This window comes from Herpailurus yagouaroundi, unplaced genomic scaffold (genome assembly GCF_014898765.1).
Source record: "Herpailurus yagouaroundi ecotype Mexico unplaced genomic scaffold, PumYag 195, whole genome shotgun sequence".
In the NCBI taxonomy this organism is placed as follows: Eukaryota; Metazoa; Chordata; class Mammalia; order Carnivora; family Felidae; genus Herpailurus; species Herpailurus yagouaroundi.
Genome location: NW_024412426.1, coordinates 7,434,051 through 7,461,092, shown reverse-complemented (window position 1 = coordinate 7,461,092; position 27,042 = coordinate 7,434,051). Strand labels below are relative to the sequence as shown.

At 35.3% G+C, this 27,042-nt stretch overlaps 1 protein-coding gene across 8 annotated transcripts in view; it reads left to right on the top strand.

The window, feature by feature from the left end:
• The window catches only part of ACBD6 (acyl-CoA binding domain containing 6), a 213,509-nt gene that overhangs the window by 85,265 nt on the left and 101,202 nt on the right, over positions 1-27,042 (top strand). For all 8 annotated transcript variants that reach the window (XM_040446488.1, XM_040446493.1, XM_040446487.1 and 5 more), the window contains 2 exons: positions 3,909-4,014; positions 21,985-22,074. In XM_040446488.1, the coding sequence (XP_040302422.1) occupies positions 3,909-4,014; positions 21,985-22,074 (196 nt within the window). The remainder of the gene's footprint in view (positions 1-3,908; positions 4,015-21,984; positions 22,075-27,042) is intronic.

Genomic DNA, 27,042 nt, shown 5'->3' with positions numbered 1-27,042 from the left:
GGGGGGGGGGCTGTGGGGAGAGAGAGAGAATCTCAAGCAGGCTCCATGCTCAGCTCAGAGCCCAACATAGGGCTTGGTCCCATGATCCTGGGATCATGATCTGAGCCAAAATCAAGAGTTGGACACTCAACCAGCTGAGCCACCCCAGCATCTCAATTACCTGCATATCCCTGTAAAGGTCTTTGTGTGCCTCCACAGAGCATGCAGGTCCACATTCCTTAGTTTGAGGATTAGTGACATTTGTTTATTTATATTTGTGTGGGTACTGGCTTACTCTGTGTTTTCCTTCCTTAAATAATTTTTCATTGCCTATTTACTGGCATTCTATTTTTTATCTGATTGTGAGTTGCTTAATATATAAATTGAATTGAATATTTATTGAATATATCTAGGAAATAGATATCTGAGCTAGTCCCATAAATGTGTTTTTTTAATTCTATAGAATAGGTGAAATAGTAGCTAATGGACTTTAGGTGGCTTGTTATGAGACTTGTTTGAAGTATTCTTTGTTTATTTTTGAGAGAGAGCATGTGCGAGAGTGGAGGAGGGGCAGAGAGAGAGAGAGAGAGAGAGAGAGAAGAAGGGAGGGAGTGATGGAGGGAGGGAGGGAATCCCAAGCAGGCTCCATGCTGTCAGTGCAGAACCCATTGGGAGGCTCAATCTCACAAGCTGTGAGATCATGACCTGAGCCGAAATCAAGAGTCGGACACTTAACTGACTGAGCCACTCAGGCACCCCTGAAATATTCTTTTGGTAGGAAAATGCAACCTTTGTAGAAAGTGGTACAGATAATATTTTTATGAGTGTGCAAGGATCTGTTCTTCCTATAATTGATGAAAGACAACCATACTTAAACACCATTCCTCTTTCCATAAGGGTGTGTTCTCATATTTCAAAAGAATTTCAGAGAAAACCAGTGACTTTTCTTCCCTTCAGATACACAATTGTGTATTCTGTCAATTTCCAAAAATTTGGAGTAGAGAGAGACATTCTGTCTTTTGCTAGGGATATTGGGATATCCTTGAGGGTAGCATCTTGGCCATAACTCATGCTTATCCATAGAGAATGGATACGGTCATGTTATCACTCATATTCAGCAAAGAGAGGAAGATAGCTGGCCAAGAATTATGAGAGAAAGGAAGATAAAGTGAGAAGATGTGGAAGAGAACTAACATTTATTTAGGCTCTACTGTATTTGGTAATGGCTGAGTTCATTTGCACGTTTTATTTAAAGTAAGTGTGTTTATAGAGGAAAAGATTGCCCATGGAATACTTTATTAACAGGGAAATGTAGAGGGGAAAAGAGAATTTGATTTGTAAACTGTACGTAATCTTGCTGACAAGAAAAGAGATGTGGAAAGTTGTTGCTCCAGATGTTTCTTCATTTGGGACACTAGGTGGTGACATTGTATAAAGACAGCTTGGTTGCTGGCATGGAAGAGTCAAAACTTGGAGCAGGGAGAACTGTATTAGTAACTAAGCCCAAGAGTGTCAATTTTCTTTTTTATCTTAGTCACTTAACTTTGTAATACATTTGTGGTGATTTTACTAAATTTCTTTTTCATATTTAATTTGCATTGTGTATTCTACCCGTAAGTATTTTTTAAGTCCTTTATGTGCCCGACATACTTTGTGGTGATAACAGATGATAAACTGGTATTCAGATAAAAAAAAAAAGTTCCTGCCCTCCAAAACATTCACATATCAAAACAAAATAATTTATGTAAGTGCTACATATAGTAAATATTGAAAATGTAAAATGAGTAAAATAAAATTTTAAATAAGTTTGTACTATATTTACTCTTACTGCTTATGGCCTAAGTATACATACACATTTGAGATTCAGGAAGAGAGACCTTATAGATTCAGAAAATCCTCTCATCTGTGAATAACCCTTATGCGTTACGGGGTATGGGTAACTTACATCCCAGGGATCTTCCTTACTTTCCTTTCTGCTCCTCACCACTAACTTTCCATTATTTCCAAGTTCAAAACAACTAGGGAATAGTGTATTTTTTGTTATGACTTCAAATGATACAGTCCTTTCTCTCATAAAGTTGCTGCCTCTTGAATTAGAGTGCTCTGTCTTATTGGATTGGAGGAAAACAGGTCCCTCTTATTCCCAAGTCAGAATTCTTAATATGCTTTTTCATAGAAACAGTGGTTTTTTTGTGTGTGATAAATATAGCTGAAGTGGTATTATATGCAGCCTTAATTTTAAAAATCATACTTCTCCTTTCTGGGGTTTTGGCCTCAGACTTAGCTATTTTCTTTCAGAAAAAGTGATCTGGAAAAGCATTTTCTCTTCTGTAAAATGGACATTTTCGAGAGACCATACGTTCTTTTTCTTCCTGGAAATCTACCTCTTTTTCTCCAGCTTAAAGCAGGCTGTTTCCCCTGTGTACTCGTATAAGCCTTTTTAAAGATCCATTTTTATTTTATGTTAATTGTATATGGATTTTATCATCCTAACTGTATTGAATGTAAAGTTTCTTGTTCATCTGTTACTAAACGGAATCTTGCCCAGTGCCTTTGCATGTAGTAGATGCCCAGTTAAAAACATCACTTGCATAAGGAAAGCTTAAATGGTTAATGCTAAAGTAGTGTGTTTTAAGTTAATTACCTCTGAGTGGAAATAACTTTTTATAGGGTATAAAGTATTTAAATTGGCTTTTAAGATAGGAAGACTCCTATGGCCAAGTGCTTGCATTAGTGATGAATAGAAGCTATGGCCCTGCAGGTTGTAAAACATATTAGTATAATTTTTGAAATTCATCTTGCGTTCTTTTATGCCTGTCCAGAATGTGTAGTCCACATATAGAACAGTTTCATGGATAATATTCCAAATTACTGGTCCTTTTGAGAATTACTGATTTTTTGAGACTCTCATTGATGCTATCCCTTACCCCCACATACACACAGCACGCTCAGAAAAATGCACACACATTTACACAATTCTGTATACTGTTTCAGAGAACTCATAGATCTCATGTTAACTTCTACATTAGGTTGTAGAATAGACTAGCTGGCTAGTCTAGATGTAGCTCAGTACAATAGAAAAACATACCATATACAAAACCAGCTGATCTGAGTGAGTTCTAGCTCTTGTTCTACCTTCAATAAATGTGATGCCATTTTGCAGGTCATATAGTTTCTCCTTACCTGTTTCTTTTTTGTGTGAAGTTGTTGGATAAGAGTGAATGAATTTAGTCGATCAGTATACTTAGAAGAGCACTTGTACATAGTATGCTTCCCAGTTTTTGTTCCTAGTCTTTGTTTCTAATATCTCATAAAAGATTGTGAATTTTGTGATGTTTTAATTATCTTTTCCTTAGGAAAATTGCTTTTTGTCTTTCCTTTAAGAAAATTACATTTGTGTGTGTGTGTGTGTGTGTGTGTGTGTGTGTGAGTGTGTGTGATTGTGTGTGTGTGTGTGTGTGTGTGTGTTTGCATGAACTTGAGTAGCAGCAATCAGCTTATTCTGTTATCCTGTAAGAAAAGTAATAAGCAGTGTCCTGATTTTTTAAAACCTCTGTATAGACAATAGTAAGTAACCTTGTTACTGCAGTGCTACTACTGAAAATTCTGAGTCAGGAAATTTGTGCCTGTCAGTGTGTAAAAAGGAACTGGGGAGAGGAAGAGGGCTGAGAAAAATGTACTAAAGTGTTATATCATTGTATTAGTGTAACTTGTTAAAGCAGATAAAACTTTTCCCTGTAATTATAGTTGCTAACAACTTTAGAGATGGGATATATTATGTCTTATGGAAAATCCATTATTGTTCATGTAAAATTCTTCATGAAAACAGAAATTCCATTGATGTTTGTCAGCAGTAAACAAGTTATGTTAAAAATATGTAACTTTTATGAATTACCTAGTAAAACACTTTTTATTTTTACTCTACTTAGGGAAGAAGACAAAAACATATTTGATTACTGCAGGGAAAACAACATTGACCATATAACCAAAGTCATCAAATCGAAAAATATGGATGTGAATATGAAAGATGAAGAGGTATGGAAAACATGCCTTGTTAATTTTTTTTTATGCCTGCTGTTCTGCCCCAGTGTTTTTTTTCGAAATGGCTTATGAACTACAACTCAAAATACAGTGTAAGATTGTATCAGAATGTTTATGTGAGATAGTGTCACTCAGTTAAGAAGCTTTCTATGTATGTGTCCATCATCTTTCTGTTGATGTTGTGTAAGTTACTAGCTGAAGCTTGGTGCAGTCAAGTAACTTGTTTCTTCACAATAAAGGGAGAGACTGTTAACTTAATAAGTGAAATCTATAGATTATATAAAAATATTTTTAAATAGTTTTCACATCTTCTATCATCACTTCTATCGTACTTTTTTTTTATTTAAAGATTTAAAAGACATTTTTTTTAATTTAATGTTTGTTTATTTTTAGTATATGTGCTGCCGAAGGGAGCACTAATGTTTGTTTATTTTTGAGACAGAGAGAGACAGAGCATGAATGGGGGAGGGTCAGAGAGAGAGGGAGACATAGAATCTGAAGCAGGCGCCAGGCTCTGAGCTGTCCGCACAGAGCCCGACGCAGGGCTCAAACTCACGGACTGTGAGATCATGACCTGAGCTGAAGTCGGACACTTAAACAATGGAGCCACCCAGGCGCCCGTAAAGATTTTTTTTTAATGTTTATTTATTTGGAAGCAGAGAAATAGGGAGACACAGAATCTGAAGCAGCTCCAGGCTCTGAGCTGTCAGCACAGAGCCTAGCGTGGGGCTCGAACTCGCAAACCGTGAGATCATGACCTGAGCTGAAGTCAGATGCTTAACCAACTGAGCCACACAGACACCCCACTGTCATTGCATTTTGACCAAGTATATTGTCCTTTGCTCAGTAAATATATTTCTAGAATACTGTGTGTCAGAATTTTGGTAAATCCATTCATTTAAATGTGACCCCGCTACTTAAAGGGAGTCTGTACTAAATTATTTTGTAAAATATATTACTTTTTAATTTATTTGGTTTGTGAATAAAACTGTTGACATACAGAGCTTAAACTGTCCCTGAGTTACAGTTGTTAAAATAGGGAATAAAATTTACTAATTCAGTTTTAATCATTTTACTTACTCTTTGATAATGCAGTGTAAAATGATTGAAATGACCAAAAGGTGGTGATTGTTAGGAGGTGCTTCTTGCAGTGATCATAGATAATGTGAGGAGTAGATAAATAATCAATGTATGTATTAATTGAGAGCTCTTTATACAGGTTAGGCCTTATTTTTACCTCATTTTCAGGCGATATCTTTCCTGTAATACATATTGTCAATGACATCCGGAACTGAAAATATAAGACTATAATTCTGCAGGAAAGGGGGACCAGTAACAGTTGTGTTCTCCCCTAAGTAATGAAACAAACAGCTAAGAGAGATGTGGGTGGAGAAAAGTAGATTGTGAAATAATAAAACCAGGTCGGTTTTTTTTTAGGCTTTGTTTTTTTTATGTCTATTTTTGAGAGAGAGGGCCTGCATGTCCACATGTGTGTGAGCAGGGGAGGGGCAGAGAGAGAGGGGGAGAGAGAATCCCAAGCAGGCTCTGTACTGTCCGCGCAGAGCCCGACATGGGGCTCAATCCTACCAACCGTAAGATCATGACCTGAGCCGAAATTAGGAGTCAGACACTTAACCGACTGAGCCACCCAGGTGCCACTAAAACCAGGTCTTTTGATTCCCACTAGGATGGGTTTTTTTGCCTTTCTGGATTAGACTATATTTTTGTCCCACTAAATCAGGTGTGACTGCTTTCCTTGATTTTATTGTTTTTTATTTTTGTACTTGTGAGTTAAGATTTTTATAAAATTAATACATGCAGGTAGTTCAAAGAAAATTAGTACTATAAGTACTATAGTACAAAAAAACGTATTCCTTTGCTTGCACCCTTCTCACATTGATTCTAGCTCCCTTGAGGCAAAAACTCTCAATTCTTTTAGTTGTTTCTTTTGCAACTTACCTGCAGAATTCTAAATAATATACTTATATCTCTTGATATAAGTATAATATACTTATATCTAAATAATATACTTATATCTCTTATTGATTTTCCTCTATGTTTTATTAGGATTTAGCTGTTTTACTCATATTCCCCACTCCTTCTCTCCCCACCCTCCTAACAACTATATCACAACTTTTAGTTTCAGCTTTCTGATTGCATCTCTATAGAATCAATGTTAAAATATTATTTTATAATTGTAATATAGCTATAAAGTAATTATGTTGTTATTACTATGTAAATTATGTTCATTGCTGAGCCATAGGTGGTACTGTATGTACTAGTCAGCTTTTGCTGTTAGCCAGATTTCAGTGGCTAATAACTACATTTATTTCTTGCTCATATTTCTTTTTTTTTTAATTTTCTTTTTTTTTCCAACGTTTATTTATTTTTGGGACAGAGAGAGACAGAGCATGAACGGGCGAGGGGCAGAGAGAGAGGGAGACACAGAATCGGAAACAGGCTCCAGGCTCTGAGCCATCAGCCCAGAGCCCAACGCGGGGCTCGAACTCACGGACCGTGAGATCGTGACCTGGTTGAAGTCGGACGCTTAACCGACTGCGCCACCCAGGTGCCCCTCTTGCTCATATTTCAAAAGAGTTTGGGATCAGTCCAGGCTTAGCTGGGTTTGCTGGCCTTATTTGGGTTCAGTTCATCTTAATTCAGCTGTCTTCTCATTCTCATATTGAGATCCAGTCTTAGTGGATAAACACTATCTGGGGCAGAACTAAAGGCAGACAGAATCAGACCCCACGCATACATTTAAAACTTCCGCGTGGGAGTAGCATGTGTCACATCTACTCACATTCCTTCAGCCAAAGCAAGTCATGAGGCCAAACTCCAAGTCTGTATGGTAGAAAGCCTATTCTGATTATGGTGCAATGGTGGGAAGGAAATGAATAATTATAAATTATGAATAATGCAGTCTATATACCATGGCACAGCATTCTGTTTTTCTTAAGGCTAATAGTTGCTTCTTTTTTGTTTTTTTGTGTTATATCTTCTGTGTTTCTATCATTAATTCTTTCCTCAAATTGCCCAAAAGAGGTCTTCTCTGCAGATGTGCAAACACATCAGGTAATCAATCCCATATTGTTTTAGTGGTAGCCCTTCTGGAACTCTCCTTTCTTCTTTAATCTCCATTGGTTGCTCTCTAGGCCTGTTGCATAGATGTCATCCTGGGATGATGCTTTACCACTGTCCTGGGAATTCTCTTCCCTTCTCTCCTGGATTCTTCTGTTTTCTGGATCCTGGGTCTTTATCTTTTATTGTTTACTTCCTTGTTTGGATGAAGTGTCTCCTTCAGTAGCTTCCTTTTTTATTTGGTTCACAGTTTTGATGGCGCATTTCTTTCAGTAGCTTCTTGAGAAAGATAAATATTTTGACATCTTCCTTGTTGAAAATGTTTTATCAGAGTTTTTGGCATATTCCATTCAATATGCTCAATAAATATTTGATGAACTAATGAATGATTCAGTGAATAATTAGAAGCAGTATAATTGTGGTGAGCTAGACTACATGGGTTCAAGTCTTGGCACTATCATTTCCTAGCTATGTGACTTTTGTCACATTTATTCTGTGTCTCAGTTTCCTAATGTGTAAAATGGGGATTGTGATGGTACCTGTGTTAGCGTTGTTTTGAGGATTATGTTAATGTGTATAAAGTACTTAAACAATACTGGACACACATAACAAACTGTTATCTGTTAGATCAATGAAAAATAAGAAAACAAAAGTTTTTATTTTGCCTTCACTTATTGCTTCTTCTCTCTTCTCGTTTTCTTTATGTAGATCCAAGTTATTATTTTCCTTCTCTCTAAAGAACTTCTTTTAACATTTTTCCAAAGTCTGCTGACAACAAATTCCCTCAATTTTTGTTTGCCTTCATTTTTGAAGGAGAATTTCTCAGGATACATAATTCTAGGTTGGTGGAGCTTTTTTTTCAAAACACTTAAAATATTTCACTCCACTCTCTTATTGTCTGCATGGTTTCTGAGGAGGAATCAGATGTAATTCTTATCTTTGTTCATTTATAAGTAAGGATTTTTTTCCTCTGACGTCTTTTAGGATTTTTCTTTGTCTTTGACTTTTTATGATTTGAAAATAATGTGTCTAGGTGTAGGTTTTTTGACATATATATATATATTACATGTATATATACATGTATATATATATTACATGTGTATATACGTGTATATACACATGTAATATATATATATATTTTTTTTTGTTTGTTTATTTTTATTTATCATGAGAGAGAGAAAGTGAGAGCAGGGGAGGGGCAGAGAGTGAGAATCCCAAACAGCCTCCTCACCATCATTGCCTAACCTGACACAGGGCTTGAACCTGTGAACCATGAGATCATGACCTGAGCCGAAGTCAGATGCTTAACTGACTGAGCCACCCGTGCGCCCCTGACCTTCCTGGATCTGTGGCTTGGTGTGCAGCATTCATTTGCAGGAAATCGTCATTGTTTTATATTCTTCTTCTGTGCCTTTTGTTTCTTCTCCTTCTGGTGTCCCCATTATGTATACGTCACACCTCTTTTAGTTTTTACACAGTACTTGGATATTCTATTCTGTTTTTTTTCAGTCTTTGTTCTCTTTGCTTTTCAGTTTTTTAGGATTCTGTTGGATATATCTTCTAGCTCAGAGATTCTTTCCTTAGCTGTATCCAGGCCACTAGTAAGCCCATCAAAGGCATTATTTATTTCTGTTACTATTTTTTTTTAATCTCTAGCATTTCTTTTTGTTCTTCTTTAGGATTTCTATCTCCTGGTTTACATTGTCCATCTGTTCTTGCACGCTGTCCATTTTATCTGTTAGAGTTTTTAGCATATTAATCATAGTTTTAAATTCTTAGCCTGATAATTCCAGTATCTTTGCCATGTTTGGTTCCAATAATTGCTGTCTTTGAATTGTGTTTTTTGCCCTTTGGTATGCTTTGTAATTTTTACTGATAGCTATACATCATATACCAGGTAAAGGGAACCATTTAAAATAGTCCTTTAGTAATGTGGTGGCAAGGCGTGGGGGAGGGGAAGGGCTCTGTTGGCCTATGATTAGGTCTCAGTCTTTAATGAGTCTATGCGTCTGGACTGTGAATCCCAACAAGTGTTTCTTTTTTTCCTCCCTGTTTAGGTGGAATAGGATGGCTAGAGTGGGCTAGATTTGAGTATTTCTCTTACTCCAGGTCAGTTGGCTCTGATAATACCCCAGCAAGTTAGACACTAGTTAACTAGTTTTCCCTGAAGGCAGGCCTTGTTAAGAACAGAGTGCTCTGGCATATTTTAGAAGGATTCATTTCCCCCTCCAGAAGTGGGAGGGGAGTTTTCTTTGAAAGTTATTTTGGGAACCTGGCCAAGCTCCTGGAGGTAAATCTCACAAAGATTTCTACCTTCCCCACCATGAGTAGATCCCCTGGAGTTTTTAACTCTCAAGAGTTGTCTGCACCGAGCCTTTAGCAATTTGTCATTATAGTCCGGTTTTTCTGCCTGGCACTGGTTCCTTGGGTGGTTTTCACTTGTGAAGCTCTGCTCTACAAAGTCGAGTCACCTGTCTGTCTCTTTAGTCTTGGGGGCAGTGATTTGCCCTGTGTCCTCCCCTCTCTTATGGATCCAAGAATAGTTGATTTTTCAATCTGTTCAGCATTTTGCTTGTTGTTAGGATGGAGTGGCAACTTTCAGCCTCCTTATATTTGGAACTGGAAACTCGAAGTTCACTTAACTTTGCAAGGTCACTTTTTCCCTGGAATGTATTGTGCATGTACTAGATGTTCCCTATGAGAACTTTCCATCTTTCAAATAATAAACTTTATATGGTGTGTGTTTTAGTTCACAGAGTATTTTCACTTATCTTCCCAACAATCCTGTAAGTAGATGCTATCCTCATTTTACAGACAGGAACTAAATCAGAGTTGTCAAATACATATAATTGCTAAGTGGAAATGGGGGTCTGAGAGAGTGTTCTTTTTGCCACTGGATTTAAGAAGGACGTACAATTTCCAGTTGACCCTGCTAGTGTTATGCTCTGATTTGCAACAATTTCTTTTATCAAATAGTCCTAAAAGGCAAATCTACACATGACCTTTGCAAAGATCATTGGACAGCAGTCATAGGAATAAAATGTCTAGAACACAAATAGCTTCCACTAACACAATTTTTTTTAAAGATAAAAGGAACTGATAAAATGTATTGCTTCTGTCATTCGGTTACTCTGGTGTAGTATGGCTTCCCAGATCTTCCACTTTGTTACCCATGCAGCTACCTTCACCCCCAGCCTGCCAGAACATTGTGTTTCCATGAACAGATGAAGTGCTTACACATTCATAGACTGAGACGCCAAGAATTCAGTTGGGTTCTCTCATTGCTCCAAGCAGATTTCTGCCCTCTCAGCCATGACATCTCAGGCTGGGCCTTGAATACTGATGGCAAGACTTTTATTATTAATCAGGGATTGGTATGAATTAATTTAAGAACATGAGGGAAATGAGAGCTTAAAATTAGAATCAAACTTAACATCCTAAATAAAATAAATGGTATTGCTTCATGACTTTTAAAGCTCTAGCAAATAAAACAACTTGTTAAGCCTTGATGATGAGCTAAAAGTATGCAATGTCAGAATTAAATTGCTAAAAAAATACTTTTAACCCCTTTATTAAAAAAAAAAAAGGCATTTCCCTGCTATAATAAGTTGGGTGACAATTACAGTTTTGAAAGGACATCCAGTTCTTTGTGTCTATCTATTTGATATTTGAGCTTGAGAGATTTCATTACTGATTGCCTAGGATTCTTTGGGGTGGTATATGACTTTATTTAAAATGTTCATCCAGCAAGTTCAGCCCAATTTCATTCTTGCCCTTAGATGACTAAAAATTACATTTATTGCACTTAAAATTTGCTATAAGCTCATAAAGAAATTTAATTATAGTCATAAAATGATAAGTCAAAGTCATAGAAATTTAATTTATAGTCATAAATGATTTGCTTGCATTTCCACATATTGAAATAAACAGTCATATACTGCTGGAAATATATATGTATGTATATTTGGATCTATAACTATCATGGCATATGAACCTATATATAAAATGTATTTAAAATAATCATATTTTATAATGAAGTTAATTTATTATGAATAAGTATAGTTCCTGGTGTGTGTGTGTGTGTGTGTGTGTGTGTGTGTGTGTGTGTAATTTATTCAAGTTGTAATTACTAATATAGTAAAGCATGTATTTCTTTGTTTTTTGTTTTTTTAAATTTTTTTTAACGTTTATTTATTTTTGAGACAGAGAGAGACAGAGCATGAATGGGGGAGGGTCAGAGAGAGGGAGACAGAATCTGAAACAGGCTCCAGGCTCCGAGCTGTCAGCACAGAGCCCGATGCAGGGCTTGAACTCACGGACCACGAGATTATGACCTGAGCCGAAGTCGGCCGCTTAACCGACTGAGCCACCCAGGCGCCCCTATTTCTTTGTTTTTAATATAATTTATTGTCAGATTGGCTTACATACAATACCCAGTGCTCATCCCAACAAGTACCCTCCTCAATGCCCATCACCCATTTTCCCTCTCCCCACACTCCCGTCCACCCTCAGTTTGTTCTCTGTATTTAAGAGTCTCTTGTGGTTTGGTAAGACATGTATTTCTAATATGAGAAAATTGTGTGGTGTTTCCAGCTGATACAGTAATTAGGACGTTGTGTTTCCCATAACAAAAAAGTTTTGTAGTTAACTTTTCTGTACCATTTTCCATGTTTATTGATTCTTTCAAATGCTTTGAAGGAAGTTACCTTTCTCTTCACTCCTTTCCCTTCTTGCTTTGTTTTGAATTTGTGGCTCATATCACAATATAATTTACATGCTTTTGCCTTAGAAACTGCTGAAAAACCTGGTAAAATTGAGAACATAAACCTAACAAAAGGTTTAAGAAGCAGAGTCCATACACTGAGGCTAAATTTATGGTTTTATTTAGGATTTGAGAAAGGAACAAAATGTATTTTTTAAAATAACTCTCTACATTTGAGTATACGTTATTTCGGTTGTATATTTATTTTATTTAAATAGTAATTTGAAGGAATTTGTTCATTCACACTAATAATTGAGAAGTGCATTCTAAACTGTCATATTAGTTTCATTTGCATTAATGCAGCAGCACCATTTCAAAATGTAGCCTAACTTTACATCAGAAACTCAGAATTAATACAAAATCAGAAAAATAGTAAAAGTAGTTTAAATCTTATGCTCTTTTTGGCAACTTACTTTTTATTTATTTTTATTGTGGTAACATGTACATAACATAAAATTTACCATCTTAACCATTTTTAAGTGTGCAGTTCTGTGGCACTAAATACGTTCACATTGTTGTGCAACTACCACCACCATCCACCTCCAGAACTTTTTCATCTTCTCCACCTGAAATTCTGGGTTAAACACTAACTCCCCATCCCTCCCTGATCTCTACCCCCTGGCAACCACCATTCTACTTTGTATCTCTGTGAATTTGACTACTTTAGATATCTCATGTAAATGGGATCACAAATATTTGTCCTTTATGACTGGCTCGTTTCACTTAGCATAACGTCTTCAGGTTCATCCATGTTCTCGCGTGTGTCAGAATTTCCTTCCTTTTATATGTATTTATATAGTATTGCATTGTATGTATATACCACATTTTGTTTATCCAAATATCTGTCCTTGGACACTTGAGTTGCTTTCATATTTTGGCTGTTATGAATAATGTTGCTGTGAATGTGGGTGTAACAAATTTTTGTTTCATTTTTTCCCAGCACTTTATTATGAAAAGTTTTAAATGTACAACAAAGTTGAAAGGGTTTTACAGTGAACATCTATATACCTACCACCTAGATTCTACCACTAATATTTTACTATGCTTGCTTTATAAGTATCTATCCACCTTTCTATCCATCAATCGATCTATCTCATTTGATGCATTTCAGAGTATTTTGCTTCCATCTAAATGCTTCAGCATCACATCATTAACTACAATTCAGTATTAGTTTGATTTTTAAGATCGCATTTACAAACAGTGAAATGCACAAGTCTTAACTGCACATTCGATTAATTTTGATAAATGCATATACCTATGTTACTGAAGCTCCTGTCGAGATATAGAACATTACTATCACCCCCAGAAATTTCCCTCATGCCCCTTCCCAGCTGGTTTGTTCTTCTAATTCCAGAAAGGTAACCACTATTCTAACACGTTTTCTACCATAGATTGATTTTATGTGTTCTAGAACTTTATATAAATGGAATCATAATACTTTTTGTGTAAGTTTTCTTCCATTTAGTGTAATGTTTTTGAGATTCACCCATTTTGTTGTGTAAATCAATTCTTTTTTTTATATTGGCAAATAATATTCCCTCAAAATAATATATTATTACTTAATCTATTGTCTTGTGATGGACACATGGGTGGTTTTCATGGCAACTTATTATTGCTATTATTACTTATTTTATACAGGATAAAGTAATATCTCCTTTACTTATTTCTTCACTCTTAAGTTGCTACCAGCATGGCTTAGTAACTCCTTGTGAAAAGATTTTTTTTTTAATCCTTCTCAATTCCCTGATAACTCAGCAACACCATTTCTCTTTACCTTAGATCTTAGCCAGTGAAAGAGATCAAGTAGTTGCTCATTTTAAATATGTATCACACATATTGGTGTGTGGTGTTCTTCTTAATGCTGGTAAATAAATTATCCTACAGGGAGCCGCTGACTTCCATGCTAGGTACATTTGGAGACCTTAAACTGCCTCCCAGTCCTAATCCTGTATTTAAGTTTTTTTGTTTTTTAATTTTTTTTTTAACATTTATTTATTTTTGAGAGACTGAGTATGAGCAGGGGAGGGGCAGAGAGAGAGGGAGACACAGAATTCGAAGCAGGCTACAGGCTCCAAGCTGTCAGCACAGAGCCCGGCACCGGGCCCGAACTCACAAACCGTGAGATCATGACCTGAGCTGAAGTCGGACACTTAACCAACTGAGCTGCCCAGGCGCCCCTGTATTTAAGTTTTTCAAACAACATTGTCGATTCATTATTGAGAGAGATTGTGACATTGTGTGGTTTCTGGTGCTTGCAGGTGAGGAATTGTCACTGTAGCCAGCTGCTACAGCAGCAGCAAAAGGTGGAAGATAAGGATAGGATAGAGGAGATAGAGACGTGGAAGGTTATTGGTAGCTGACGTCAGCCTCTACTACAATTGTCAATTTAAATACAGTTCTTTTGCAGAGAGAAATTCAAGTCGATTTGTTTACCATATTTCATTTGCACAGAATGGCAAGTGACAGCTCTTAGAAATTTAAGCATATCCATTTTGCCAGGTTTTTGTTTTTGTATGGTGTATGTTTTGTGTCTGTTCACAAAATACTATAAGAACATCAAGACTCATTTTATAATGCATTCTCTTTTTGTTTAATTTGTACATCAGGAGAAAATCTAGTTTTAAAAAATTCTACAGTTTATAAGGGCAAGTAACTAAGGATATCAAAGAAGCATTTAGAATATTAAGACCTGCTCTGTATTTTCGAGAAGGTATGAAAGTAATACCACTTAATAGGTTAGCTGCCACCCTGCACTTTCCAAGCACTTAAGTCATTCATCTGTCTGAGGTAGGACAGTATCTGCACCCGTGGTTAACAGATGAGAACTCTTTTCTTTTTTACCCCCTGTGTGTTAACTGTATTTGAATTCCAGAATTTATCCAGAGCTCTCCAAATAGTGCTTGTAAGTCTTCTTATGGCCACAGATTCCTTTTAATAATGGCTTTCCCTCTATTCTCCTAAATACTTGTAAGATATTTTTTAAGAGAGTTGTTAAAACTAGAAACAAAGATTGTCACCTTTTGTGGTAGCAGTAAAAATATATTTAATTTGAAAATGTGTAGGAGATTTTATCATTTATAGAAGATAAAGCAATTATATAAAAAATGCATAAACTACTTTATGAATTTGGATAGTCTGTAAGCAACTACAGCTTTAATGTGCTCCTAATTCATGGTTTTTCTTTTGGAGGAGAGTTGTAAATCCTGTATCTAAAATAATTTAATAATTGCATTGTGTTGGTCCAGATGTGTTTGTGGTTAACAAAGAGAAAGAAAAGAAACCACAGGTGTTTACTTCGTGATTTTGTCCTGAATGGTTTTGAGGTTGGCATCTCTGCAAATTACTGCTTATGTTATTACTTGAATTAATAATCTCAAATTAGAGCGTGTTTAAGGGAACTTTATAATTTGAAGTAAAGAGTTATTGCATTCAGACACCTGGTTGTGCTGGTCTTTGTTCTTTTAAGTATAGAACATTTTGAAAGCAAAATTTCCAAAGCCTGATTTATCTTTGCTTATTTACAAGTATGTTTAATCTTGCTCTTGTTTTGAGCTTCTTAATACTGCATAAAGATATTAATCATTAGGTGGTCTTAATGTAAGATATTTTCAGCACTTCTACAGAAAGTCATTGTCAGGGAATTCATTCTAATTCAAGGTTAATTAGTGTACCATTAAAATAATGTGTTACAAAAATTAATTACATCACAGGTCAAAAAACGTATTAAAAAGCATAGTGTAAATGTCTGAGAGCACATCATCCTCTTAAAACATTGCTATACTCGTGCTACCGTTCTGGAAAATATATCTAAAGTGAAAATCACTACTGAGGTCCAGTCATAGGTGTTTCTCTTAAAGTAAATTTTTGGCACCACATATGGGAAATTTAAAATATATCTCCCATTAACAGTAAAATGTGTTGCTTGTCTGCTTTCCCATTGCAACAGCTAAAGATTTATATTTTAGCATTAGTCGATATAACCCTATTGGGTTAAACCTAAGGAGAAATCAGGAACTTGGTTAAGAAGTAGAAATTATCTGTACAGTTTGAGGTAAAAGTACTAGATTTATTAATACTATGTTTTCTTACTTCACTGTTTGGTATTTTGGTAGGTGTTCTGTGTAAGTATATCACACATCGTTTTGACTATGCAGTAATTCTTATTAATAGTTTAACTTCATAGTCGTAAAATGTACACTTAAAATTAGGTTGAAGATGGAGACTTTGAAATTCTATCTGATTCTTTTAATGTAAAAGCTATGAAACAGTTAAATAGAACTATAGAATACTTTATACATTGGTATTTTTCCCGAGTCTTATTAGGATATCTGATTGTCCATATTAAGGGTTTTGGAATTCATGCCTTAATAACAGCAGGTCACTACACATTAAGAGCTACAGAAATTTTAACATATGAGACTCTTTACTCAACGATACATTTTTTACTTAGTTTTTAGAACTGTTTTCATTAAACAAAATTCTTACTGGGCTCTGAACACAATAGCTTACTATAACAAATTGTGAATAATTTGCCCACATTTAAAAATTTTCTTCTTTCCTGCCTCTTTGGATTTTGTGTAAGCCTATAGGAAAACATACTCACAAGTAAATATAAACAAATTGAGTAAATGAAAGAAAAAAAGAAGGATAATTTGTAGGGAAGAAGTTGGCTTTGTTTTGTTTGTTTGTTTCAAGAATAGACCTGGTTTAATTAGTTGAACTACTAGGTGCTTGAACAGAGTCTGAAAGACAAAGAGTAAAAAGTGGGTTTAGAAAAGCTTTCTTGAAAGGTGGTTTTTACTTTTAAAACCATCTTTGTCCCAACTTACATCTTCTTAAATCTTTTCTAAAATGACATAGAGATTTCTACTTAATGTAGAAAAACATTCCATTCTTTAAAAATGACATCACTACCACCCTCAAAGAATAGTGTTAAACTATGCATCACTCATTTCTTCAGAAAAGGCCTTAGCTTCTAGGAGTTTTTTTATTCTTTAGACCAAGTGAGCTTCTTTAATTAACTAAATCAAGATTTTCTGACCGTGGAGAATAGAATTAACCTGTTGATAGTGACTGTGAGTCTTAGGTAGACAATGATTAAAACTAATGTTTCATATTTAGTACTTGGTCTCCTAACAGTTTATCATCTATTCTGTTTTGCAAGTGCAACATTTGAAGATAGGCACTAGCAGACTGTGTTAGTGTTTTTTTAGATATTTCAGAGCGAAATTTGGGATATTAATGAGCAATGCTTAGTTTCAAACTGATTAAATTTTCTTGCATTTTAAGGAATATATTTGGGTAAATTTAGGTATACTGATTATGATTTCTACCTACATTTAAGTATTCATATTTTATCCACAAGGTTTCTTTCACCAGAAGAAGTAACCATAATAATTCAAGAAAACTATTCTTTACATGTGTAAACTACTTTAAAATTAATAAGGCATTATCTTATAGCTCATTCATTCAACAAATACTATTGGTGTTACTGTTTTAGTAGTATCCTTTTCTTCACTTCATAGGTGAGGAAATGGATCAGGCTGAAGTAAGTCATTGGGCTAGTGCATAATGGATTCCAGAGTACAACTCAGGAGTTCCAATTAATTTAGAAAAGTCTACCTTCTTTCCATAGAACATTTTATATCAAGCATGCTTAGGATAATCAACCTACAGTTTTACATATTACTTTGTCTTTCTTAAGACATTGCATCTTTTAGTACATACCTATCAATAATTACTTTAATGGCCTAAATGCTCCATTTGAAAGACACAGGGTGACAAGATGGATAAAAAACAAGGCCCATCTGGTGCGCCTGGGTGGCTCAGTCCTTGAAGCGTCTGACTTCAGCTCAGGTCATAATCTCACGGTTCGTGAGTTCAAGCCCCATGTCAGGCTCTGTGCTGACAGCTCAGAACCTAGAGCCTGCTTCGGATTCTGTGTGTGTGTCTCTCTTTCTGCCCCTCCCCTGCTCGTGCTCTGTCTCTCTCTTTCTCAAAAATAAACAAACATTAAAAGAAATAAAAAAAAGACCGATCTATATGCTGCCTATAAGAAACTCACCTCTGATCTAAAGATACATACAGACTGAAAGTGAAAAGATGGGAAAACATTTACCATTCAAATGGAAGCAAAAAGCAAGCTGGGATAGCAATACTTCTATCAGACAAAATAGATTTTAAAACAAAGACTAAAGGAACATAGAAGAGCATCATTACATAATGATAAAGGGATCAATCCAATAAGAAGATATAAGAATTGTAAATATCTATGCACCTAACATTGGAGCACCTAAATACATAAAGCAAATGCTAATGGACATGAAGAGAGAAATTGATGGTAATACAGTAATAGTAGGAAATTTAACACCCCCCTTACATCAATGGATAGTTTTAGGCAGAAAATCAATAAAGAGGCAGTATATTTGAATGACACAGTATACCAGATGGCTATAATAGATGTATACAGAACATTCCATCCAAAAACAACAGAATGTACATTTTTTCAAGTGCACATGGGATATTCTCTAGAACAGATCCTGTGTTAAGCCACAAAACAAGTCTCAATTAACTTAAGAACATCGCAGTCACACCATGCGTTTTTCTCATCAACAATAGTATGAAACTAGACATCAGTTACAAGAAAAAAACTGGAAAAAACACAAACACGTGGAGTCTAAACAACATAATACTAAACAGCCAAAGTGTCAACGAAGTCAAGAAAAAAAAATACATGGAGACAAATGAAAATGAAAACACAAAGGTCCAAAATCTTTTGGATGCAGCAAAAACAGTTCTGAGAAGGACATATATAGCAATAAAGGCCTGCCTCAAGAAACAAGAAAAAGCTCCAATAAACAATCTAACCATACACCTAAAAGAACTAGAAAAAGAAGAACAAAGCCTAAAGTGAATAGAAGAAAGGAAATAATAAAGAGCAGAGCAGAAAGAAATGACCTGATGACCTAAAGACTAAAAAAAAGAAAAGAAAACAAGAAAAACACAATGAAACCAGGAGGAGGTTCTTTGAAAAGATAAATAAAATTGATAAACACTTATCCAGACTCCTTAAGAAAAAATAAATAAAAAGACCCAAATAAATAAAGTGAGAAATGAAAGAGAAGTGACAATTGACACTACAAAAATACAAATGATTTTAAGAGACTGCTATGAAAAATTATATGCCAACAAATTGGCCAACCTAGAGAAAGTGGATAAATTCCTATAGACATACACTCTTCCAAAATTAAATCAGGAAGAAATAGAAAATCTGAAACTCTAGCAAATTGGTGATCAAAAACTATGAAAAAAATAAAGTGCAGGACCAGATAGATCCATAGGCGAATTCTATCAAACATTTAAAGAGTTAATTCTTATTGTTCTTAAACTATTCCAAAAAATAAAGGGGAAAGAAAACTTTAAAATATATTCTACGAGGCCAGTGCTATCCTGACACCAAAATTAGACAAAGATGCCACCAAAAAAGAAAACTGTGGTTCAATCTTCATGATGAACACAGGTGCAAAAATCCTCAGCGAAATATTAGCAACCACATTCATAATACATTAAAAGGATCATTCACCACGATCAAGTGGGATTTATTTTGGGGATTCAAGGATGGTTCAGGATTCATAAATTAATCAACATGATACCACATCAACAAAATGAAGGATGAAATCATATCATCTTAATAGATGCAGAAAAAGCATTTGACAAAATTTAACGTCTGTTCATGACAGAAACTCAGCAAAGTGGGTTTAGGGAGAAAATACCTCAACATAAGAAAAAGCATGTATGAAAAACTGACAGCTAACATGATACTCAGTGGTGAAAAACAGAGTTTTCCTCTAAGATCAGGAACAAGACAAGGATATCCACTCTCACCACTTTATCCAACATAGTACTAGAAATCCTAGCCATGGTAGGATTTCTTTTCAGACAAGAAAAAGAAATAAAAGGCATCCATATTGGTAAGGAAGAAGTTAAACTGTCACTATTTGCAGATGAGATGATACTCTGCATAGAAAACCCTAAAGGTTCCACCATAAAAACCATTAGAACTGATAAATGAATTCAGTGAGGTTACAAGATATAAAATTAATCTCCAGAAATCAATAGTGTTTCTGTATACTAATAAATAACAAAGTAACAAATTAAGAAATAATTTCATTTACAATTACACCAAAAATAATAAAATACCTAGGAATAAACTTAACCAAGGAGATAAAAGACCTGTACTCTAAAAACTGTAAAACATTAATGAAAGAAATTGAAGACAACACAAACAAATGGAAAGCTATCTTCTGCTCATGGATTGGAAGAATCAATATTGTTAAAATGTTCATACAACCCAAAGCAATCTACAGATTCAGTGCAATCCCTATCAAAATACCAACAATATTATCCACAGAATGAGAACAAATAATCCTAAAATTTGGATGGAACCACACAAGAGCCCAAATAACCAAAGCAATTGTGAGAAAGAAAAAGCTGTAGGTATCATAATTTTAGATTTCAAGATATACTACATAGCTGTAGTATTCAAAACAGTATGGTATTGGTACAAAATAGACACATAGATCAATGAAACAGCTCAAATATAAACCCATGCTCTTATGGTCAATCTATGATAAAGACAAAAATATACAATAGGGCAAAGATAGTCTCTTCAGTAAATGGTGCTGAGAAGAGTAGACAGCTACATATGAAAGAATGAAACTATACCATTTTCTTACACCATCCACAAAATTAAGCTCAAAATTGATTAAAGACCTAAATGTAAGACCTGAAATCTTAAAAATCCCAGAAGAGAACACAGGCAGTAATTTCACTGACATCAACCATAGCAACATTTTTCTAGATAAGTCTCCTAAGACAACGGAAACAAAAGCAAAGATAAACTATTGGGACTATAGCAAAATAAAAAGCTATGCATAGCAAAGCAAAACAAAAAGGCAAGCTACTGAATGGGAAAAGATATTTCCAAGTGATATATCCAATGAGGGGTTAATATCCAAAATATATAAAGAACTCATATGCCTGAACACTAAAATAAACAACCCAATTAAAAAGTGAGCAGAGGACCTGAATAAACATTTTCCCAAAGACATATAGATGGCCAATAGACACATGAAAAGACGGTCAACATTAGTAATCATCAGGGAAAATCAAATTAAAACTGCAATGAGATATCACCTTACACCTGACAGAGTGGCTAAAATAAAAAACAAGCAAAAATAAGTGCTATTGAGGATGTGGAGGAAAAGGAACCCTCCTGCGTTGTTGGTGGAATATAAATTGATGCAGCTACTTTGAAAAACAGCATGGAGGCTCAGAAACTTAAAAATAGAAATACTGTATTATCCAGTCATTTCTCTACTGGGTATTTACTCAAAGAAAATGAAAACACTACTTTGAAAAGATATATGCACCCCTATGTTTATTGCAGAATTATGTACAATAGCGAAGATATGGAAGCATCCTAAGTGTCCATTGATAGATGAATGGATAAAGAAGGTGTGGTATATCTATATGTACACACACACACACACACACAGGAATTAAGCTCTTGTAAAAAAGGATGAGATCTTGCCATTTGGCAAGACAATATGGATGGATCTAGAGGGTATTATGCTAAGTGAAATAGATCAGACTAATAAAGACAAATATCATACGATTTCACTCATGTGGAATCTAAAAACAAATGAATAAACAAAAAGCAGACTCAGACCTATAAATATAGAGAACAAACTGATGGCTCTCAGAAGGAAGGGGGTGGGGTTATAGGAAAAATGGGTGAAGGGGAGTGGGATATACAGACTTTTAGTTATGGAATCAGTAAATCACAGGAATTAAAGGCACAGCATAGGGAATATAGTCAGTGATCTTGTAATAACATTGCATGGTGACAGATGGTAGCTATGCTTGTGGTGAGCATAGCATAACATATAGAGAAGTTGAATCACTATGGTGTACACCTGAAACTAATGTAACATTGTGTGTAACATTACTCAAGTAAGATAAAATAAATAAAAATACAATTCTCAACCAAAAAAAAGGTATTTTACATGGTCTCATAACTGGATTAAGAAATTCATTTATCTCAATTTTTGTGTTTTTAGGGCAGAACTCTACTCCATTGGGCATGTGATCGAGGACATAAAGAACTAGTCACAGTCTTGCTACAATATAGAGCTGATATTAACTGCCAGGTAAGAGTGATGATGAGGGAGTTTTTTAAAAAATTGAGGTAAAACCCGCACAACATAAAATTCACCATATTAACCACTTTAAAGTGTACAATTTATTAGCATTCATACACTTAACAGTGTTGTGTGACCGTCACTACTTTCTTGTTTCACATTTTCATCACCCCAAAAGGAAACCTTGTACTTATTAAACAATCACTCCCTATTTCCCCCTCTTCACAGATCTTGCCAATAGCTAATCTTTCTGTTTCAATGGATTTGCCTATTCTGGATATTTCATGTAAATGGAATCATAAAATATGTAGCCTTTGTGTCTGGCTTCTTTCACTTAGCATAATGTTTTCGAGGTTTATCCATGTAGCATGTGACAGTACTTCATTTTTTATGGCTAAGTGTTATACCATCATATGGATAATACCACATTTTGTTTATCTCATCATCAGTTGATGAAAAGTTGGATCATTTCCATTTTTTTTGGCATGAACAATTGATATGAACAATTAATGCGCGTGTTTTTGTTTGAACGCTTGTTTTCAGTTCTTTTGATTCTGTACCTAAGAGTAGAATTTCAGAGTTGTATGGTAATTTGATGTTTTTGAGGAACCTCTACAAACTGTTCTCTACAGAAATTGCACCATTTTACATTCCCACCAGCAATGCATTGGGGTTCTAATTTCTCCACTGCTTTGCCAGTACTTGTTATGTTCTTTTTTTAGCAGCCATCCTAGTGGAGTGAAGTGATATCTCATTGTGCTTGATTTTGATTTGCATTTCCTTAACAACTAATGATGTTAATATCTTTTCATATACTTGTTAACAATTTCTGTATTTCCTTTGGAGGAATGTCTGTTCAAACCTTTCACCATTTTTAAAATTGAGTTGCTTGTCTTTTTGTTAAGATGTAGGAGTGTTTTATATATTCTGGATAGTAGACCACTGTCAGATACATGATTTGCAGATACCTTCTCCCTTTCTGTGGGTTATCTGTTCACTTTTTGATAGTGTCACTTGGTGCACAGGTTTTGAATCTTGTTTTCAGTTTTTTTTTTCTTTTTCTTTTTTTTCTATTCTTTCTTTTTGTTGGTTGTGCTTTTGGTGTCATACTTAGGAAACCATTGCCAAGTATAAGGTCATTAAGATTTGTCCTCCTGTTTTCTTTCTTATTTGTTTTTATTGTTTTAAATGTGCATAACATAAAATTTACCATTTTAACCATTTTTAAGTGTGCAGTTCTGTGGCATTAAGTACATCCACATTGTCCAACCATCACTACCATCCATCTCCAGAACTTTTCTTCTTCCCCAACTGAAACTCTGAATTCATAGCTAACTCCCCATACCCCCAGCTCCTAGCAACTACCATTCTACTTTCTACCTTCATGAATTTGACTATTTAAGTACCTTATATAAGTGGAATTATATAATATTTGTCCTTTTGTGACTGACTTATTTCACTTAATATTTTCAAGGATCATCCATGTTGGTAGCATGTGTCAAAACTTCCTTTCTTTTTAAAACTAAATAATATGTCATTATACATATATACCACATTTTGCTTATCCAAATATTCATCTACAACATTGAGTTTCTTTATTCTTTTGACTATTGTGATTAATATGCTATGAACATAGGTAGCAAATTTGAGTCCTTACCTTTGTGTGTCTTGAGTATATACCCAGAATTGGAATTGCCGGGTCATGAGATACTTCCTTATTGAATATTTTGAGGAATCACCATACCATCTTACACAGTGGCTGCACCATTATGTATCAGCCATGCATAAGTGTCCCAATTTCTTCACATCTTTACCAACACTTGTTATTTTTTGTATTTTTGATAATAGGCATCGTAATGAGTGAGAAGTGGTATCTCATTGTGGTTTTGATATGCACTTCCCTAATGACTGGTGATGTTGAACATCTTTTCATGTGATTATTGACCATTCGTATATCACTTTGTTTATGTCCTTTGCCCATTTTTAAATTGAGTTGTTTGTGTTTTTATTGTTAAGCTGTAAGAATTCTTTATATATTCTGGATGTCAGTCCCTTGTCAGATAAATGATTTGCAAATACTTTCTCCCATTCTGTGAATTGTCTTCCACTCTATTGGTAGGGTCCCTTGATGGACAACAGTTTTAAATTTGATGAAGGCCACCTTTCTCTTTTATTGCCTATGCTTTTGGTATCATATCCAAGAAATCATTGCCAAATTCAATGTTTTGAAGCTCTTTGCCTATGTTTTCTTTAAGAGTTTTGTAATTTCAGCCCATATGTTTAGGTCTTTGACCCACTTTGAGTTAGTTTTTGTATGTGGTATAAAATAGGGGTCCAGTTTCTTTTTTTTTGCATGTGGAAAGTCCGTTTTCTCAACACCATTTGTTGAAATGTCTTTTCCCCATCGAATAGTCTTGGAACCCTTGTCAAAAGTAATTTGATCATATCTGTAAGGTTTTGGGCTTTCTATTCTATTCTGTTGGTCTATATTTCTGTCTTTATGCCATTACCACACTTGTTTGATTTACTGTAGCTTTGTAGCAAAATTTGAAATCAGGAAGTGTGAGACCTCCAACTTTTTTTTTAAGTGTATTTTCTTTTTTTTTTTAAGTGTATTTATTTTGCGAGAGGGTACACGTGCCCATGTATGAGCAAGGGAGGGGCGGGAAGAGAGATAGAATCCCAAGCAGGCTCTGTGCTAACAGTGCGTAGCCTAATACCATGAACTGAACCATGAGACCGTGACCTGAGCCAAAATCGAGTTGGATGCTTAACTGAGCCACCCAGGTACCCCTTGTTTTTCCTTTTCAAGACTGTTTGGCTATTCTGGGTTGCTTGATAGGATGATTTTTTTTATTTTTTATTTTTTTGTCTGCAAGAAAATGTCATTGGGATTGTCATAAGGATTACGTTGAATCTGTAGATCACTTTGGGGAGTATTGACATTTTGATGTTAAGTCTACCAATCTGTGAGATGTTTTTCCATCTATTGGTGTCTCGAATTTCTTTAGGCAGCATTTTGTGGCTTTCAGTATATATTTCTTTCACCTCCTTGGTAAAGTTTATTCCTAAATTTCTTTTTCTTTTTTGATGCTATTGTAAATGAAACTGTTTTCTAAATTTCCTTTTTGGATTGTTCATTGTTAGTGTTCAGAAACGCAATTGATTTTTGCATGTTTGTTTTGTATCCTATAATAATGCTGAATTCATTTATTAGTTCTTACAGATTTTTGTGGGATCTTTAGGGTTTTTTACATATAAGATCATGTTGTCTATGAATAGAGATCATTTTACTTCTTCTTTTACAGTTGACATTCCTTTTCTTTTTTTTTTTTTAAGTAATCTCTACACCCAACGTGAACTCAAACTCACAACCCCAAAATCAGGAGTCTTGCGCTCTAATGACTGAGTCAGCCAGGCACCTCAGGATTCCTTTATTTTTCTTGCTTAGTTGATCTGACCAGGCCTTCTAGTACTGTGTCCTAGTACTGTGTCGATAGAAGTGGGTATCCTTGTTTTGTTCTAGGTGTTTGCTTTTTAATTTAGTGTGTTAGATATAAAATGCTTTTCTTTATGTAACATTTGTTGCCATATATATCCATTTTGGTCCAACTCCCTAGGCCTCATGCACTCCGTCCTGGCTCTTTTAATTAAATCTGAAATTTTTAGTTTTGACCACACTCTCCATTTCATCTAAATCTCTTACTTCACCTGGAAGATACCTTTAGTTTCTCTGCTAATCCACCTTCTCCCATTTCATCTTCTCCCATTCTCATGCTATTATCCTCAGCCTCATCTCCATTCCCTCTATTTCCACTGTTACAGCCACCTGGAAAAAGCCTAATTCTGATTAATCCAGTTACCTGCCTTTTGCACGTATACACCTAGTCTCTGGGCAAAGCTAGGAAGGAAAAAAAAAAGTATACAACCCTGATATTATCATAAATCATGGTATGCATCTTTAATTTTGCCTGAAAAGTCTTATGGTCCTTTTCATTCTCAGATTACCTCTCATTTCATAGAGAATAGAAGAAATCTTTATCACCAACTCAGATCTTAGTCAGTAGATCCAAAAACATAGAACTCTTCTTAGCTATCCTTCAGACACTTCCAAGTCACATCATCTTACACTGAACCCTACTGTCTCTCAACAACTGCTGCTACCCCTCACCGTAATTGGCACCATCATCCAACCAGTTTTCTAGGAATCATCCTTGATTCTTCTCTCAATTTTCACACCCATTCAAGTCCTTTAGGTTCTACCTTCTATCTCCAAACCTACCCACTGCTCTATTTCAACACTTCCTGTACACTAGTTCAGGCTTCTTAAATTATTTCAGCAGCTCTGAACTCTATTTCTCCTTCTAATCTTGATATCCTTCAGTATATTTTCAGCTTTTCGTCTGCATAGTCTTTCTAAAATGCTAATTTGCAGATATTTTCTTGTTTACTTTTGTGGTTTTTTTTTTTATTTTTTTTTTCAACATTTATTTATTTTTGGGACAGAGAGAGACAGAGCATGAACGGGGGAGGGGCAGAGAGAGAGGGAGACACAGAATCGGAAACAGGCTCCAGGCTCTGAGCCATCAGCCCAGAGCCTGACGCGGGGCTCGAACTCACGGACCGCGAGATCGTGACCTGGTTGAAGTCGGACGCTTAACCAACTGCGCCACCCAGGCGCCCCTGTTTACTTTTGTTTTTAAGATAAAATCTAAATTTAATATACTCTGTAAAGCCCTTCATGATCTTACATCTCCACTGTTTCTCAGCATGCTGCTTGCTTATAACACTCCCTGGTATGCCAAGCTCCACTTCTTTGAAGAACCTGATATACTGCTCATCTCCTGGTCTTTTTATATGCTGTTTTCTTTCTTCTTCATTCTCCTTCCTAGGCCTCAGCTTACACATTACCTCCTCCAGGAAGCCTTCCTTCACTCTAACCAGTTAGAGATTCCCAATAGTTTATAGCTCCTTTTT